The 20053-nt window shown below is 34.2% G+C and overlaps 1 protein-coding gene across 2 annotated transcripts in view; it reads left to right on the top strand.

Annotated features, from left to right (window-relative positions):
* The window catches only part of LOC145686289 (uncharacterized), a 310924-nt gene that overhangs the window by 254218 nt on the left and 36653 nt on the right, over positions 1-20053 (top strand). For both annotated transcript variants that reach the window (XM_081759425.1, XM_081759426.1), the window contains 6 exons: positions 9691-9873; positions 11943-12091; positions 13051-13189; positions 15552-15737; positions 17534-17667; positions 18063-18222. In XM_081759425.1, the coding sequence (XP_081615551.1) occupies positions 9691-9873; positions 11943-12091; positions 13051-13189; positions 15552-15737; positions 17534-17667; positions 18063-18222 (951 nt within the window). The remainder of the gene's footprint in view (positions 1-9690; positions 9874-11942; positions 12092-13050; positions 13190-15551; positions 15738-17533; positions 17668-18062; positions 18223-20053) is intronic.

The following is a 20053-nucleotide window of genomic DNA, read 5'->3' as shown; positions in this document are numbered from 1 at the left end:
TTATTATTAATAATAATAATAATAATAATAATAATAATAATAATAATAATAATAATAATAATAATAATAATAATAATAATAATAATAATTGTAGCGAGCTCAACGGGTTTCAACCGTTCGACTTAACCAACGTTTGGGTGCCTATTCGTTTGTTGGCTCCATGAGAACTTCTCATAAAAGACATTTCATTTTAATGAAACTAGTAAGTGCCTTCTTTTAGCTCTGCGAAGTAACTATTGCTTGGAATGTGAATCTGCAAAACATAAGAGGTAAAATTAACCAAATGGTGCAAGTTTCCACTTATATATACAAAACAATTTAGCAATATCAACTACGTGAATCTTGTCCCATAAAGAAGCCGAAACCCCTACACCGAATGACCGAGATTTGATCATTGTCCACACGGACTGAAATTGTCATTTGAAGCCAAGGCTTTAATATGAAGCCAATAATTTCTTTAAAATAGACGGAAAATTCGGAAGTTATAAGCATTTTCATATTTTTGCCTTTTCTTATAAGGGAGCCGTAGCCCCCTATACTGAAGAGCCCCCCCCCCCGGAGATTTGATCATTGTCAACTCGGACTGAATTTGTCATTTGGAACCAACACTTTAATACGAAGCAAAATATTTCTTTAAAATAGACGAAAAATTTGAAAGTTATAAACATGTTAATAATTTTGCCTTTTCTCATAAGGGGGCCGTATTAGCCTACACTGAAGAGCCCCACGAGATTTGATGATTGACCACTTGGACTGAAATTCTCATTTGAAACCACAACTTTTAATATGAAGCCAAAAATTAAACTTTTACATCAATTTAAACTGACTGGGTTCCGGTTCCCCCCACTATTGTTTAGTTTAGTTAAGTGGTAATTTGTGACAGCTTCACATCATCAAAAGAATGTTTCACTTCAACTCTCCTCCCCCAGGAGTTCGTGCTGGATCCACCACTGGAATCAATAGACACTCTTCCTATTCTTTTTGTCACCCTTGATTGTGTAGGGGCTCCCTCGTACAAATAAAGAAGCGGTAATATTACAATCAAGGGGCGCTATATATTAGGTATTTTTTTAGTTACCTACCCCTAACCGCACAGGGCCATCTTTCGTAGAATAAAAAATATTACGTGATATTCCAATCATGAAAGGGGAGAGGATGCTGTAAATATATTTCTTATTCATTTTGTCTGTCCTGCTTATCAAAAATTACTTTCTGTTGGAATGGTACTGAAATGAGAGGGGCAAAATAAAAAGTCGTACCCCCTCCTACATGGTTGCTCAAATAAGTACTAAAGAAAGCATTTTAAACTAAGATATTTAAGATTTAAACTAGGAAACTAAGATATCCTTACATTATGTAAGGATGGCATATTCAGGATTATTATTATTATTATTATTATTATTTTTATTATTATTATTATTATTATTATTATTATTATTATTATTATTATTATTATTATTATTATTATTATTATTTAAATGTTTTTGGAGCACCGAAATTTTGTGAGACGAACAATGATATGTAGAGGTTTAAGATGGGTGGTCATAGAGGAGGAAAAACGAGGATTTTTCTCTGTCTGACTCTCTAACGTAAAGATTATGTGCTGAAGGTAAGAAGCATCATCATTCTACAATAGGTTGCTTTTACGTAGAATATCAATTACTTGAGTTCTCCTCCTTCGGTCTACTTACCTTATGTAGTAAATTCAAAACAATTTCAATTCAATACAAATACATTGTAAAACTTTTCCGTAATTAAACATCTAGGGAAAATTAAACATTTAATAGGGACATCTGTTATCAAAATATCCAAACACGTAGATAGAAGAGTATCTAGTGAGAAATATTGTGAAACTTTATAAAATTCTCCAAATTAGAATTAACATTTACTGGGAAACATTCGTTATGCGCCAGCGAGCATATGGTGAGCAGTGAGCACAGGGGAAATAATTACGAAACTGTTTGCAAACAAAATTAGGGACGCTAATGCAAGTGCGACAACGGCATTTTTTCTTTTTTTGGTATCGTCATGAGTTTTAACCATACGTTACAATTTAATTCTTTCCCACATAAAAAATAAATAAAATAACCGTAGTGTAGAGATAAAAATGACAACGGCACTTTCATGGGATCGAACCCGCTACCTTCAGCATACAGACTCATTGCTTTAACTAACTGAGCTATTTGTTTTTTTACGTGAACTGAGCCTGTTCCGGTAAAGACGATATTTCATTACGATCGTCCTACCAATTCGTCCTTTTCCATAGATAATTTCCACTATTTGCTCTATCTTTATGTTAATACTTAGCATATATTCATATATTTGGAGTTTGCAGATAATGCATATAATAAGACATACTAGAAATATTCGTTAAAAGTTTAGTTTGTAGATTTAATCCACATTTCTCTCAATGACATAGATGTCGCTGCTTCGTGTTGAAATGCAGAATTCCCTCGTGTTCTTGAAAATTTCCCACTTTAGCAGAGTTGGTAATTCTCGAGATTTCTGTCGATTTAATGTTTTTTGCTTCTAATTTCTTTATTTTAAGCTAATATCTAACACAAATATTAAAAACGGGTTTGTTATTAACCTGTCCTGCTGGGGAAACCTTCCGAAATTTCGAACATATAAAGAAAACGGAGATATTTTCAAAAAACTTCAAAATAAAGAGACGCGTCATTTATTTTGCTCATGGTAGTACCTTTCCGACTGTAGCAAATCATGAGCCGTCATGTACAAAGACAAAGGGGTGAAGCGCTTCACAGAGTGGGTTCGAGCAGGAAGGGTTTTCCTAAAAGGGTTCATGGTTTGTGGCTCCTGTCACCGAAGCAAATTGAAGATTCTCAGTGTGAAGAACTGCAAAATCAGCTCACAATACTACCAGGAGGAGATCCTGAGGCCACTCTAGGAGCAGGGCTACCAGGAATGTACGGAAACAAGATCAATATGATCCGTATCCATCAAGATCTATCTCACACCTCAAAATCACCACTCGCATTCTACCAGGATATGTAAGAGGCCACTGGAATACAGGTCATCTCATTCAGCGAGATACCTTTGAAGTCTTTAGACTCAAGTCCACACTTAATTGGACTTAAAAAATCGCTTTTAGTGAGGGACGTGTGATAGTTTTGAGTGAACTCGGAAAAACTGTGAAAGAGGAACGAAACAAGATTCCTCTCATAGTTTGCAAATGGAGCCTCGTGCAATAGAAACTGTTCCCGGGGCATCGTTTGAAACCAAAGGAGACCTATCAAGCACTGCCGCTCTTGGCACCGTGGATTTCTTTAACTATTTGGTAAGTACAGCTTGGCGATACATACACGGAACAGCCATGCAGTATATCGAATTATCAAGTAGTATTGCTTAGAGGTTTTCTAACATTGGAAATCAGTCATATGATGTCATATATAATCATGGAGTTGCATATGGTACAGAATGAATTCTCTGTAATTAAGAATTATTATATTGATGCTTTTAATTGAGAATTCTAATGTTGATGTTCTTTCGTTATCTTCCACCTAATGAATGAGATGATTAGTCTCTATAGAATATCTATCCTGCTAATGGATATATGGAACAAAACAGATGAGTGTAATTGTAAGATACAACATATTTATAGTGCATATGTTAGTTCTGCTCTTCTCGTCCCTTTAAAAAGAAAGAGAAAAAAACATTTTATAGGAATAAGCGATGAATTTAATGAAAGAAAGATAAGAAAAGACTAGAAAATTGCCTTTGAAATAAGCATGATTCTTAACTGATTATTAATTTTAGAATCCTTGAAACCTTTTGATGCTGTGGTAAGTCCGTAAAATAAAAGTCCTTCATCATTGAATATGCTAAAACACTAAGTAGATTATTTATAATTTGTTATAAATGTAAAGGAGATGTTCCAAAAGTGCCCAATTTTCCCGTTTGCGTTGCGCGCATACAATTTGGTGTGGTAAGAGGTCGTGGCCTAGGACCACCACAATATAAACAGCGGTTGCCATAGTTCATCGAGAACATGACCAAAAAATGGGTCAACAATACAATGGAAATGCCCATAAGGCGAACATATTTTTGACATATTTTTTGTATATCGCCCAAAAGAGGGGGCACATTTCTTTGAGATTTTATGAAAGTGAGACTACACATTGAAGACTACAAGTACTGTGAATTTCATCGCACTCGAACCTGCGGAACAGGGAAACAAATCGGGTCAAAGTCAGCAGACGTACCATCTCCGACGCTCAGACTGGCTTGATATGAGGCAAACACCTTACCTTGTTCGTGCACATATACATTCAAGGCACAGTAATCGGTTAAAGTACTGCACTTCCATTTTATATGATCTTGCTCTTGAAGGAAACGATTGCATTATAGAATAATTTTGTCAGTGTGCAAATGGAGCACGGACAGTTGGATGTTGTGCCCATGTCACGCTCATTGTTTGGTACTTAGGAATGGGCAAAGAAATTGCACCACATCCGATGACATCGGCTTTCTTTGATGATTTATTTTATTCACAAGAAGACGTATCTAGGCTCTTGGACGATGACGATGAACCATTCCTGTCAGAGGGTGATGAAATTGACAATTAAACCCTTTTGCATACTTATGTATAACACATTGCATCGTCATAATAATCACCTCAACTGGCTGAGCGTACTGGAAGTAAAGGAAACCTTGTAGTTCAGCTCAGGTAACACACCAATCATGTTGTACTTTTTAATATCACGTGTTACGCTAGTGCAATGATACTTCTTTCTGCGAACATCCCTGTTCTTTTTATATGGTACACAATGTGCGAAATCCTAACTACCATTCAGTTCCACTTATTTCGTCTATATCAATACCACTTAAGCGGAAATACGACACACGGTTACGGCATTCTTTTCTGAGAGGTTTGCCTCATATCAAGCCAGTCTGAGCATCGAAGATGGTACGTCCGCTGACTTTGACCCGATTTATTTCCCTGTTTTGCAGGCTCGAGTGCGATGAAATTCACAGTGCTTGTAGAGTTCAATGTGTAGTCTCACTTCCATAAAACCTCAACGGAGCGCGCCCCCTCCTTTGGACGATATACAAAAAATATGTCAAAAACATGCACGCCTTACGAGCATTTCCATTGTATTGTTGACCCATTTTTGACGATGTTCCGCTGACTATAATTACCATTATTTATACCACTAGTTAACAAATTTAAACTTTTTGTTTGTTACATGAGAAAAATCACCTAATCTTAAATGAACTTTTTGCGCTGAATTCGAATATGCACTCGGTTTCTCTCCATCACGTACAGTTTTCCCGTAACAGAGGGATTTTCGGGAAATTCCCTCAAAAATTTCCCTTTTTCAGATATTTTATTCCCCTAGCTCCTGTCCCCTTACATATAGTAACATAGAAATTATACCTAAGTATACCTTGATTTATATTTAATAAACCCTAAAAGTTTCGTAAAAATCGCTTTGTTCTTTCTAGAGAAATAAATATATTTGTATGTATACTGTGTGCACTGTTTATTGCACCTGATAGTAATGCTTTCAGATCTCCTGAGTTGGGGTAAAAACGATTTGCTTTATTACTACAAACACAGACATAAAAATGAATATTTACAATAGTCAACAACACACTTGTATTGCTCTCTGTAAATTAGAAACGTGTATAAAAATAGAATGTACTTCCAACGTATATTTTTTTTAAACGTACAGTATATGTATATCTTAATACATATATATACAATTCTCCAAGTTTTTTCGTTTTGTTCATGAAATGGTTATCAATATTTGTTATCAAATGTTATGTTATGTTATGTTATCAAACATAATTTGTGCGTCGTGCTACGTCACTTTACTTGCATGGGCCAAAGGGAAACGGAGGTTCATGAAATTTGCTGTACCAATGGTGTGGAGAGAACCCACCAACCATCTGGATGATTGTTATTTTTGTCTCACAGTAGTTAAGGGACATTCTAAAAAAAGCAAATACACAATAAGTTATCCCAACGTTAAATCCGCAATTAGACCTATTCCGCACGGGGTAACTTCCACTTCCCGAGCCCCCTACCAACTGGGAAGAGATATGGCCAAAAGACTCTGATGATGATCATGACCTTGATGAACCATCGACATCAACATGTACATCCAAGGATCCAACGTTCATCCCTGACTGTGTTCGCGAGCCACATTTCATCCGGCAATGTGAACTTAATGACCTAGTCCGTGATTTTGCACCTGACAAAACAAGAGGCGGAACTTCTGGGATCAAGGCTCCAGCAGTGGAACTTATTGGATGCAGAAACGAACATATCAGTGTACAGGAAAAGGCATGTTCAATTTTCAAGCTATTTCTCAATGCAAAATAATGTGTGCGTATGTACGGATATAAATGGGTTGATGGTGGAGCTAGGAATTCCTTACGTTCAGAAGAATGGAGGTTATTTATCGACGCGTCAAAGGTCAGCCTTAAAGCTATCCTTTTACATAATGGAAATAAAAAACCTTCTATACCACTTGCGCACTCAGTGAAGATTAAGGAATCCTATGACACCATGTCAACTTTGCTAAATCTTATAAATTACAAGGACCATTGTTGGCAAATATGTTGTGATCTCAAGGTACTTGGTATTTTATTAGGACTGCAGTGCGGTTACACGAAGTACCAATGTGTTTTATGTTTATGGGATAGCCGAGCTGATGACAAACATTATGAAGTGAAGGAATGGGAACCTAGAGTGAATTACATACCTGGAGAATGCAACGCCAAATATGCTCCTTTGGTAGATCCTAATAAGATATTACTACCACCACTTCATATCAAGTTAGGACTTATGAAAAACTTTGTCAAAGCCATGGACACATCTGGTGAAGGCTTCAAGTATTTGCGAGATAAGTTCCCTAACCTGAGTGATGCTAAGATTTCAGCGGGAGTGTTTATTGGTCCCCAAATTAGGAAATTAATGCTTGATGATAGCTTTGACAGCAAGTTAAACAGTGCTGAGCTAGCTGCCTGGACAGCATTTAAGTGTGTTGTGCGCAACTTTCTGGGCAATAACAAAGCTGAGAGTTACACAGAAATCGTACAGGACATGATACAGAAATACAAAGAGTTGGGTTGTAGGATGTCTTTAAAAATCCACTTTTTGCACTTCCACCTCAGCTTCTTTCCTGCTAACCTAGGTGCTCTCAGCGACGAACAGGGGGAAAGATTCCACCAAGATATAATGGCAATGGAGAAAAGGTACCAGGGACGATGGGATCCTTCAATGATGGGGGACTATTGTTGGGGTCTTGTTAGAGAATGCAACATTTCTTACAAAAGAAGGAAGTAGTGTACGTTTTTGTAACCCAATGGAAGTTTCATATATTGTGATAGTTTTGATTGTCTTTTCATGACCTTTTGGTACATTTGTATTATTGTTTATTGTAAATTGTCACACTTGTAAATTATATTGTATTATATTTTATGTGTGTGTTTGTGGTAATAAAGCAAAACGTTTTACCTCAACCTAAGAGATCTGAAAGCATTACTATAAGGTGCAATAAACAGTACACACAGTATACATACAAACATATTTATTTCTCTAGAAAGAATAAAGCGATTATTACGACACTTAGAGGGTTTGTTAAATATGAATCAAAGTATACTTAGGTATAATTTCTATGTTAGTATATGCAAGGGGACAAGATCTTGGGGTGTAAAATAAACAAAAAGGGAAATTTTTTAGGGATTTTCCCGAAAATCCCTCTGTTACGGGAAAATCGTACGTGATGGAGAAAAACCGAGTGCATATTCGAATTCAGCGCAAAAAGTTCCTTTAAGAACAGGTATTTCCTTTTATGTAACAAAATCTTTGTTAACTAGTGTATGTGAAGGTCTTAGGCCACGATCTCTTTCCACACCAAATTGTATGCGCGCGACGCAAACGGGAAAATTGAGCATTTTTGGAACAGCTCTTTTTGTAAAAGTTACTCTTCTTCTTTCTAAGACAAATAATGTAATGTCTTCTTTTAAGATTTGAAAATATTTGGCCAATCAATATTCTAGAGGAAAGTTGAAATCGAACAAGGAAGACAGTTTTAAGAAAGAGAGATTTTCTGATAGAATATTCCGAACCGTAAAATTCACTTCTCCATAATCGTAAAGAAAGAACATTCGAAAGTATCTTTAGAGAATATTTTATATATCATTCAGAAAGATGTATTTCTTCAATGTCTCAATTACGTATTTTGTTGAAAGGAAACAAAGGAAAGGGACGTAATTCTAGAATTATAATAAAATAATGTGGAAAATAATACTCTCTCTTTAATGAAGAATAATGAAAAGTTTAGGTAACTTCGCATTGGATTTTAAACCTTACTCGTAAAACTTACTAGAGATTTCCAATTATTGTAGCTTTAAGTTAACTTAAAAGTCATATATTCTCTTCTCATTATTGTGTTCTGTTTATTGAGTAAACATATTTGAGTACAATTTTCTGTAACTTGTATATTCATATATTTATAATATAAATATATACTTGTACTTGAACTTACCCGATCATTGAAGAAATGTAACAAGGATAATTGTTTCAAAAACAATGAACACTTTGAAAGCAATTCCGTGTTTCATTTAAGTTTTTGAATGCACTAAAAATGAGAAACGATGCACAGAGAAATCCAAATAATCAAGTAACAGCATCTCCATGATCTATTTCGTGTTATTTATATCCTTAGTGAAGAATAAAGTACTTGTGAACACTGATTTGTTCAGTACGCACGTTAAATATGATTAAATAACTAACTAACTAACTAACTAACTAACTCTATGGCCTATGGAACCCGGAGGTTCAGTGCCGCGTTCACAAAAGCTCTCCACTGACTTCTATCCTTAGCTAATTGCATCCAGTTTCTACTTTGTATTCCTATCTCTGCGAGATCCATCTTAATATTGTCCTCCCATCTGCGCCTAGGTCTTCCTAATGGTCGTTTTCCTATGGGTCTACCAGTCAAGACTTTGAAAGCGTTTCTACTTTCTTCCATTCTAGCTACATGACCTGCCCACCTAAGCCTCCTAGACTTGACGACCCTAACAATGTTGGGTAAACCGTATAAATTATGTAGTTTCTCGTTATGAAGCTTCCGCCATTCCCCATTCTCGTTCCTCTTGGGTCCGAATATTCTTCTCAGGATCCTGTTCTCAAATACTTTCAGTCTATGTTCTTCCCTCAGAGTAAGCGACCATGTTTCACAACCATACAGAACAACAGGCATGATTATCGTTTTATATATTTTAAGCTTCAAATTCCTCGACAGAATTCGCGACGACAAGAGATTTTGAACCGAATAGTAACACGAATTCCCTGCTTTTAGTCGACATTTAATTTCTTCGTGAATATGATTTTCGTCTGTTAATATTGATCCTAAATATTTGAAAGTATCCACTTTATCAAAATCATTATTTAATATTTTAACGCCTCCACAATTTGCCGTATTACGGTCCCGACGCACTTCCATGTATTTAGTTTTCTCTGCATTTACTTCTAAACCCATGTCCCTGCAAGCGTTTAATAAGATCTCTGCATTTATTTCTACTGTTCTTCTATCAAATTTAAATCATCAGCATATGCCATAACCTGGTGAATGCCGTTCAACTCTAGGCCCTGGTTGCTAGATATGATTAAATAGTATATACTAATTTGTAATACACGAAAATCCGTAATTTCAGATTCGAGGATATATGGCACAATTAGGTATTAGAAAGTTCCAAGACTTGGTTGGAAGAACTGATTTACTTCGAGTGCGAGACACTGGCAATCCTAAGGCGAAGATGTTGAATTTTGGGCCTATATTGAAGAATGCTCTTCACATGAGACCTGGTGTCAATATAGTGGGTGGATCAGTTGGACAGGTAAGAAAATAAGGATCATTAACATAAAATATAGATCTAAGTATTGGTTATTGTATGCTTTGTATGCATATATTAAGTATACGCGTATTAAGCTTAATATTTGTACTTATGTATTCTTGTACGCTTTATGTGTAAAATTAAAGAAACTTAAAAGAAAAATAACTGACTTCAAGAACGCACTAAACAGTAGAAAATAAAAACTTTTTAAAAAAAGGAAAACAATATTAAGTGACTTAAACAAAAGCGCTAAAAAGTGTAAAATAATAAAGAGTGAAAATAAAACGCTTGAAAGCTGAAAATAAGTCATTACCATTATCAATAAAAAGTTTTGAAGTCTGTGCCAAGCCAGACAAATTAATGTCTACCATAAAATTAGTTTGAATGGTAATTTTTCGACGCAATAATTTATTTGGCTTAGCACAACTTCAAAATTTTTGTAGATAATGGTGATGACTTATTTTCAGCTTTTAAGAGCTTATTATTATCTGTTTTTTATAGCTTTTATTATTTTTCTACTTTTTAGTACTTTTGTTGAAGTCTGTTAATATCACTTTTATGTTTCTATTGTCTGATTATATTGCATGGAATTACGCTACAGCTTCTCGTCGTAAAGAAGCGCGCAGAAGGAGAGGATGGAGCATATGAGAAGAGCACTTTCTGAATAATTCTAATATTTATTGGCTGCTCGCCCACGTGCTAATTTATATTTTTTTCGAAGGGATATTAAACAAAATATATAGTGCAATATCATGCGGTGACTTCTTATAGGCTAACGAAGATTATACTAATGAATTATGATTGATTGGAGAACGAACTGTTAAACACAGAAAAATCACAAACTTGGAATTTATGTCGAAGACTGACTATCACGGTATGGACTTGAAATTGTGATTCAGTTCTCCAGAGACACATTCTCCACAATTAAGTCAATCGACATCTTTGGTATGTCCACTCATTCGACTTTTTAACGGATTAGAATGAAATCTTTAGTTTAACATTTACTCTGCATGCTAAAGGAGATAAGTGACAATTGCAGATGAATGCTGATGTCTGATCTTGACTATGTGTCGTGCTGTTTCACTGTTACCGTTCATTTCAATATATGTTGCAAATTTTTCACCACTATAAGATTAGCGTCACAATATATCGAAAAACAAAATATTTCTGGCAGGACAGCGATCTCCTGCGTGCTGCACAGGCACACTAATATAATATTGATAATTTGTGTGCATAGCACAAATTCATGTAGGTGTCCCATAAGATTTTTGTACACCTCCAGATTTCTATTGTACGCCTCCGCTACTTAGCTACTCATTCACTATTTTATAATACGAGTAGCTGAGTAAATCATTCACTTTACTCATTCACTTTTATTGTAAAAGCAGATCTTGTCCACAGTTTACATGAAATTATAAGGCGTCATTGAATCAATGCTATTTGAAATAAATAGCTAGAGTACTTAATAAAATTCAGAATTTAGATATTTGTATTTAAAACGCTGGTTTTAAATGTTCAAAACATATTTATCTGCTATTCGTTGTTTTAAACTTTAATGACTACACTCCAACGTTTCTCGCTATGATTCAGAGGTATTATGTTGTGTATTGTAACCTTAAACCTGCGATCAGTTCGCTGGTCCCTTACTAACTTTCTTAGATATATCCTAAGGACCAATGAAATGATGATACGACGTGATACCTGTAAACCACAGGGAGAAATGTTGGACTGTAGTAAAAGTTTAAAACAAAGAATAGAACATTCTAAAATATTTATCTTCTGTTTTACAACTTGTTTAATAAACCAAAATATATTTTAAAATATTTTAAACAAATGCTTTAGTTATTACCAAAAAAGTTCAATTTTTAGTATTTCATCCGTATGTTATTTATCTTATATCGACTTACGTTTCAAAGTGACCGCATTAGTGGAATATGTAAGTGTTTTATTGTTTGTAGCACATACTAGTTTTGTTACAAATCCTACTTCCAGTGTATATGAAATGTTAATAATTAATCTAACAGTGGTAAATTTTGTATTTATATCGCAGATTTAAATGTATATATTTTTAGGACTTCCAATTGGAGAAGCGTTTGGATAATCGGTTATTAGAAGCTGCAATGCCCGTGATCCAAGGAGAAAAATCATCTGTCGATATAGAAATGGATATCCACAATGAGGACCGTACTTTCGCATCTACACTTAGTTATCATATATCCATGTAAGTAATATATAACTCACTTCTCACTTTAACATAATATACTAACAAGAAAATATATGAACAACACAACATTAGAATAACGAATTTTACACGATTTCAAGTTAGCAAAACTTTCGAAACGTTACAAATTGCACAGAAATAAAATTACTGTCAACCCACAGTTTCTCAATTCTGTTAGATTCACCATTTGTAATGTACTAACATATCCAGTTACTGTTGTAAAATAATTTGTTCTATAGTGTATTTAATGCGAGATACTTCTTTAGAAAGTGAAAATGAAACTTTCTGTTGTCACATAATTAGTGTGTTTGCTCTTGGTATCGTATAGTACCATACTTATGGTTTTATATTCCTCTGTAATTTTCATTATTTAAAATTAAGTTTCTGACGAGATCATAAATTTTAGCCGCCAATAGATGTAGAATGTAGAAACCTACTCTCACGATATTTTTTTCGGAAAGTCGTGAAAGCGAGTGAGTCAATTTTCTTAAAGTAATGTAGACTATCTATATTTATTTAAAGTAATTTTCTATATTTCGAAGGTATTAGTAAACGAGAGAGAGTAGTATCTGCTTTTGTCAGTGTCTATACGTAAGCACTTTAATCAATGTACTGAAATACAAAGATAAATTACAAAATGTAATACAAAGTTAAATGTTCATGTCAAAGATAACTAGACTCAAATTAGAATTGATTTCAATTTATGTGTAAGTATACTTCGGATACCAGAATGTCAGTTTTCACTATCTGATTATTTGATTACAATTATAAATTTGATTACGAAACACCACTTGTATTCATGGTTAAGTAAAAAATGAAAGTAATACTGGTATTATATTATGTTTAGTTCGTTGATAATTCCAGCTAAGTTTTAGTACAAATCAATGATTTATGCTTATATAAGCTATTCTTATGTATTAGTAATAGTTTACTTAATTTCTTTTATCTTGTTTTATAAGGAAATATGGAGATGAAGGATTACCAGAAAACAGTATAAACATTAAATTAACAGGGTCTGCAGGTCAGAGTTTCTGTGCTTTCATGTCCAAAGGAGTGCATGTCACACTTGTGGGGGATGCCAATGATTATGTAGGAAAGGTATTGTATTACTACAAACTTTTATATTTATTACTAGGTTAAGATATTCTATTTCTCTTTAATTTCAAGTCAGATTTCACTGTAATTGTTAATGTTAGCAGATGATTGACACCGATGATTGCCTAACGGAAAGTAATCCAATGGAGTAATATCCGGGAAATATGAGCATTCCAAGCGCTCTTTTCAACTAAGTCAGGTGATGTCACTGATGATCTTAGCAATATGAAGCAGAATAGCACCTCTGCGATTTACATGCATTTCAACGTTTTTATTTTTTATGTACATATTCTACTCGCTGTAAGTGCATTGTTACATCGACCGTTTGGCCAGTGGCAACAATTCGCAAAATACAATGAATAGCAGTTCAGCAAGCAAAGATAAAAAGAGTGGTAGTTTTGTTTGTTTGGTTGTGGGTTCACATGCTACCAGTACTGATTACATTATGGAGTATCATAAAGAACCAATTTCTCATCGCACGCCACCATTCTGTTTAATCACTTGGTGGTTTCATTTTTCGTAAACTAGAAGGATGTTAAATTGTTTTCGCATTCACTGCGTCATTTATCACTTCTTCATTCAAATTCCTCCCCAATTACCGTAACATCAGTAATTATGTACAGCCCTACGGAAATCGAACTCCAGAATGCGTGCATTAAAGACATGTCCATCAACTACACAAAAATGTATGATGTTGATGAATGAAAAGTTGCTCTTACTGGGAATGAGAACGATGCCTAATATTAATGTAATTGTAGTTTTGTAACTGGATTATTGAAACAATATGTCTACATTACAAAACTGTTGCAAAAGTGGTCTTAATGGCAATGAAATAAAATATACTATTTTATAATGCGTATATATTGATATACGTATACATACTGATGGAAATATTTAAAAACACCGTAATCTCTCATGTGGTCCCACAAACGCTAAGGAATTAATTGTTGAAAGCAGGTCTTCATTCCCGCTTTTCTCTTATATGTTTATCTCTGACATCTGCTCATTGCCGGGAGTGCCCTTGGTGATGTCTGTAGAGACTATTGTGTCGAGGCGAGAGGTGGCAATAGTATTCAGCTATGAATCTTTCTTTTCTGTCTAACAGACTACCAGACGTATGCGTGTCCGAAGACGTGCAGGTATTCGGGAAAATCTAATGTGTTCGTAATTGCCATATAGGATCCGTACGTGCCATTTTGTATGGGGAAATAAGCTACACATTCTGCAAGACCCCACCTTCTAGCAGGGTTACACACATCACCATACTACTAGGCCAATCCGATGTGCCTCACTCGGTATGTGTTCTACCTTGGCCTGCTAAGTTTCCGGACCTAAATCCATCGACATGGACAAAGTGGGACGAAGGTTAACACCCAGCCAGGTTCCGAGTATGTCCATCGCTCAATCCCGTCAAGATTTACAGCAAGCGTGAAATATTTTACCCCAGACATATTCTGCATTTATATTTGTGCTTGTATTACCGAACAACTGTTTTTTTTTTCTGCTCAGGATTGTTAAGTATGTTATAAAAATAACCACTGTGCTTTTAGCACCCTGTCAACATGTTCAGGATGTCCCATGGGGTCCATGTTAGAATCACTACTACTACTTTCTTTTTATGTACAAACTTTGGGCTAGATCCCTAAATTCTTACGGAATAGTCTTTTATGTGTTTCTGTCCGTGTGTAAAAAATTATATATATGCTTTTTTAAAAAACATATTCGCAAAAAAAGAAGAAAAAAAAAACTTCAAATATACAGAGCTGTGCTTCAAGTAATTTTAAATGCAATTGATGAAGTAATGCGGATTGAGTTGCTCTAGAATGAATATCACCACATTCTAACAACTATGTAAATGAGGTAGTAGCATTCCATTGCTTTCATAGATAATTTTTGTGACAATATTGATTTTCCAATTGAGGGAATGAGCGCAACAGTGGTCTAACCCACATTTTTAAAAATGGAGAAAAATCAATGAAACTTAAACACATGTGTTTTTTTTTGTACAATATATATATATATATATATATATATATATACAATGTATGACACATTCAAGTACTTGCGGTTGCTTTTGGTATATTGTACAAAAAGCACATGTGATTTACTTTGATTTTTCTCCATTTCTAAAAAAATGTGGATTAGATCACTGTTGCGCTCACCCCCTCAATTATCCTTTAATTTGTTCTACAGTACACTTTTATAATGCAAGTTTTTGAAACTGAATATTGTATGTTGTTGTTTGTTATTATTTAAAAACAAAATCTTTGCTGTGGTAGAATATATAGATATTTTTGTGATTAATATCCACAATGCATATTAAATTATGTATTATTACTCTGCCACTTTTTCAATTGTATTTCAGGGTTTGTCTGGAGGCGAAATTGTAATTTATCCTCCTCAATGTGACGTACCTGAGTTCAAGTCTGAACAAAATGTCATCGTGGGTAATGTGTGTCTGTATGGAGCAACAAGCGGAAAGGCATTTTTCAGAGGCATCGCAGCTGAGAGATTTTCGGTGAGAAATTCTGGTGCCACAGCTGTAGTTGAGGTAAGGAGTAGCGGTTTTACACGATTTTTTAACGAATCAGTTAGATAATTCATCTGCTCAAATTTTTTTTCCTGATTATTAAACCAACATTCAAAGATCAATTCTTAATGAGGTGTAGTAATCATAACTAGTAACCTTTATATATATATATATATATATATATATATATATATATATATATATATATAGAGAGAGAGAGAGAGAGAGAGAGAGAGAGAGGAATGTAGAACATTTAACCTATGTATAAAGATAAATGTGAGTTCTGTCTGATAGCATCACACCATAACTACTGAACCAATTAAAATTATACTTAGCTGATTATCAACTATACGATCAAATTATTAAAATACATATCGTAAGGGTGGTGTGGGGGTATGATTTAATCAAAAAAAAAATTAGTATGCCATGAATCCATCAAGTTTAGGAAGTTGAAACTTGATATATAAATTCCTCATTATATATGAAGAACGCTTTTCCTAGTATTTTTGAAAATTTAGGTTTAAGAGGGGGAGGGAAGGTATATATTTTAAAGAAAAATATACGTATGTATGTGTATATGTTACAGCATAACTCAGAAACTTCTGGAGCAATTTGAACCAAACTTAGTACGTATTTAACTAACAATCTATAAAAAATACTATAAGGGCACGACACCCCTAGCACCCCTACTGGGTTGGGAAGGCAGTACGAGAAAAAATAATCTAAAATTTCCGATATTAGTGTCGAATCCGTAGTTATCGAGATCGTTGAGATAATTGGTAACACTCTTGATGGGATTTAAACCTAAGTTCAGGCAAAAAGAAGGGCATGTGAAGTGGCCTAAGCTGACGTTGCTCATCGTTATTTGTTTCATTCATTTATTTTATTTTATTTTATTTTTAATTCTCAACAGAGGCACTGACAAATGCGTGCTCTTCATTACTTATTTCACTCATTTTTGTATTTTGAAAGGGACACCTTAATTGTTCATTTCACTCGGCGTTGCGCGAGAATTGACAGAATCAAAGCCTTTCTCGTAACCAAGGAGTTGCATTTCGTTTTATTTCACTCATTTTTTTCACTTACATGATGGCGTGAAGATGCTAACTCCAAAAGCGTTGTCTTTTATTTATTTCATCCATTACTTTATTTACAGTAAAAGTGTGCGAGGCGGAAACACCGAAGGTGTTGCTCTTAACCTATTCTTCCTGTGCATGTTAGCTGATCTGGGAATCGATAGTTATTGTATCACAAAGGCATGGGGATGACAACTTTACCTTCAACGCCTGACCTTCAGTGCGAAGGCTTTAGCCTTCGTTATTTATTTCCCTTTTCTTTATTTTGAAAAATTGCATATCGTTTATTCTCCTCGTATATGTCTACTGCCTTGGAAATGGACAGTGGTGGCAATGCCGAAGACGTGAGGAGTGAAAGGGGGTGACATTATGGATTTTTATCGTTATACTTTCATTGAAATGCGTATGGAAGGGGAAAGAATTTTGCATAGTTTCCATAAATCTGTACTTCCCCTGCGATGACGTAACATTTCAGCTAGTTCTGTTGTATTTGTATGGGACGTAGTTCTTTTGGATTTATATAATAATTTATTTCAAGTGAGAAAATATTCTTTATATCATCAAATTTGGTTTAAACTTACTTTTCATGTAAACTTACTGTTATGTTGCATATGTTACAAATAGCAACATTTTTATATGTTTAAAACAAGAAAAAAAGAACCGCTTCTTAAAATCCACATAAAAACTTCGCATAAACACATTTTTATACTTTTCTTTTTTTTATTTTTTAAATCTTTGCAGGGCGTTGGAGACCATGGCTGTGAATATATGACTGGAGGTTGTGTTGTAATTTTAGGATTGACCGGACGAAATTTCGCAGCAGGCATGTCTGGTGGAATTGCTTATGTACTTGATGTAGATGGATCATTTGCTAGGTACTATCTATGTTAAAATATTAAATTAATTAGGGGAAATGAGTGATGATTCGAAGAAAACGGTGTTTATTTTAAATTGACAATTAACAATTATTTTACTTTTAAGAAGAAATTAGAACATTTTTTACCTTTTGGAAATTGCATCATTATTATTATTATTATTATTATTATTATTATTATTATTATTATTATACTTTTTTTTAAAACATAACATAGACTTGCTTCTGTGAATTTATGAATTGTAATTATTGTTTAATTGAAGGAAATTAAAGGATTATCATTTTTATTCGAAGAAAATTAATGAAATGTTATCGTGAAATTAATTTGATTTAATCTTTAGCTTGTTCTGCTACTTTTAGTGAAACTCTAAGAATTGATCTTCCATTTTGTTCTAGCAAATGCAACCAACAAATGGTGGAGTTACTTCCATTGGAACAAAAGGATGACTTGAAATTAGTCCAGTCTTTGCTACAAGAATTCCTTGATAAAACAGGATCTCTCATCGCTGCTGATCTCCTTCAAGATTGGCCAGCTGCTGCAAGCAAATTTGTTAAAGTACGTATGTCTCAAACTCATATTTTGACTTTGTAACAGATATACAGAATCGGAATAAGAATGATTTACAGTTAAAAGTGAAAATTTCGTAATTATTTAATGATACTCAGATCACATGGTCGATTAATTTCATTAATCTTGCGGTATGTATATCTAATAAGTCATAGACTGGTAGTCCAGACTGTGATTTTCACAGGTATATTTGATAATTTCAGGGTATCTAGAAGTTATAACTATTTACGTACCTACTCTTTTATTTTGACAGACTTTTCGGAGCATCGTAATATCGCAGATTTGAAACAGATTGTTGCTGTATAACCAACAAAATATACTACTTTTTATTATTCACACAAACCTGTGATATTTGACTTAGTAAAACTCAAAATAAGTAAGAATATTATTATATATATATATATATATATATATATATATATATATATATATATATATATATATATGTGTGTGTGTGTGTGTGTGTGTGTGAGCGCACAGAGTATGGTCCATCTTAATCTTTCCACGAAAATATCTCGAAAACGGTTGAACATAAATGAACTGAACAAAACTCGAATAGGAAATGCACATCGAAAGATGTTGTTGAAGTGCCTCCCGGGGCCATTTTTCATGGGGGCCCAGGGCTCAACTCCAAAATTTTAAATGGAAAGATGAGGCGAGTAATACCTCGTTCGCTAATTTTTTAAAAAAACTAGAAAGCGCTGTGGCAGAAGATTTTTCATATCGGTCACTGTAGTTTTTAAAGATCTGTCGAACGAAGTATTACTGGCTCCATATTTCTGTTTGAAATTTTAAAGTTGGGCTCTGAGCCCTTATGAGGGGCGGTCCTGGGAGGCACCACGACACCACCATTCAATTTGCCCTATGGCACTTCCTATTTGAGTTTTGTTCGGTTCACTTTTGTTCAACTGTTTTCGAGATATATCCGGGGAAAGATTAAAATGGGCCACCCTGTATAGTATTCAAGATTTCAAGGAGACACTTCGAACCAGAAGTAATTTGTAAGTGTATTTACAATATTAATCTATACAAACTTAAATTGTGCAACATTGGCCAGAAATTAAAGTAGTATGGTATGGATTAATCATATTAGTGTAATCAGCCTAAACTTGCAATAATATAAATCTTGAAGTTGTGTGTACTATTACAAAATCTTCTTGTATAACGACAGTAAGCAATTCTTATTCTCTTTCATCAACTTCATAAATTTTCGAAACGTGTTCCAATATATAGTAAATACCTGAAGTCATATTCAAGAAAATATTATTTCATGCAATTTTTTCTTCTTTCATATATTTGAATTTACTATTTATAGGCGTGGGTAAGATACTCGAATTGTTTAGTGTGAAGAAACATACAGACAAAAGTATACACAGTTTATAAGAATTTTGTAAATGTGGATAACAATAAAGAACTTAGGTTCTCTATCTCTTATGTGGCGCCCCTGTTTGTAATTCCAGTTATCTCTGTCGATCTGTTTTTGGTCAAGTCAAGGGTCATGAAATCATAGGAGTGGGATAAGAAATGGAGACATTTAAACCATTAGTAAGTGAAAACTTACACACAACAATATTTGAATCAAAGTTTACCATACTGGAAGGAGTGGATTACTAGTGATCAGAACTATTGAAAATGTCTTAAAGAATGGATACATTTTTTTTTTTTTGGTGGGGGGAGGGATATTTCAAGACAGGATTCAGAATAACTTTGAAAGGTACATCAGGAACATTGGAGGAATGTTCATAACATTCCTTGAAACCACGTACCATCGTGCGAAATTAGGTTTTTAATATTAACAGTTCTGAGGAATAGTTGAACT

Source organism: Thermobia domestica, chromosome 5 (assembly GCF_964235325.1).
Source record: "Thermobia domestica chromosome 5, izTheDome1.hap1.1, whole genome shotgun sequence".
NCBI classification, from domain to species: domain Eukaryota; kingdom Metazoa; phylum Arthropoda; class Insecta; order Zygentoma; family Lepismatidae; genus Thermobia; species Thermobia domestica.
This window is presented reverse-complemented; position numbering and strand designations above follow the sequence as displayed.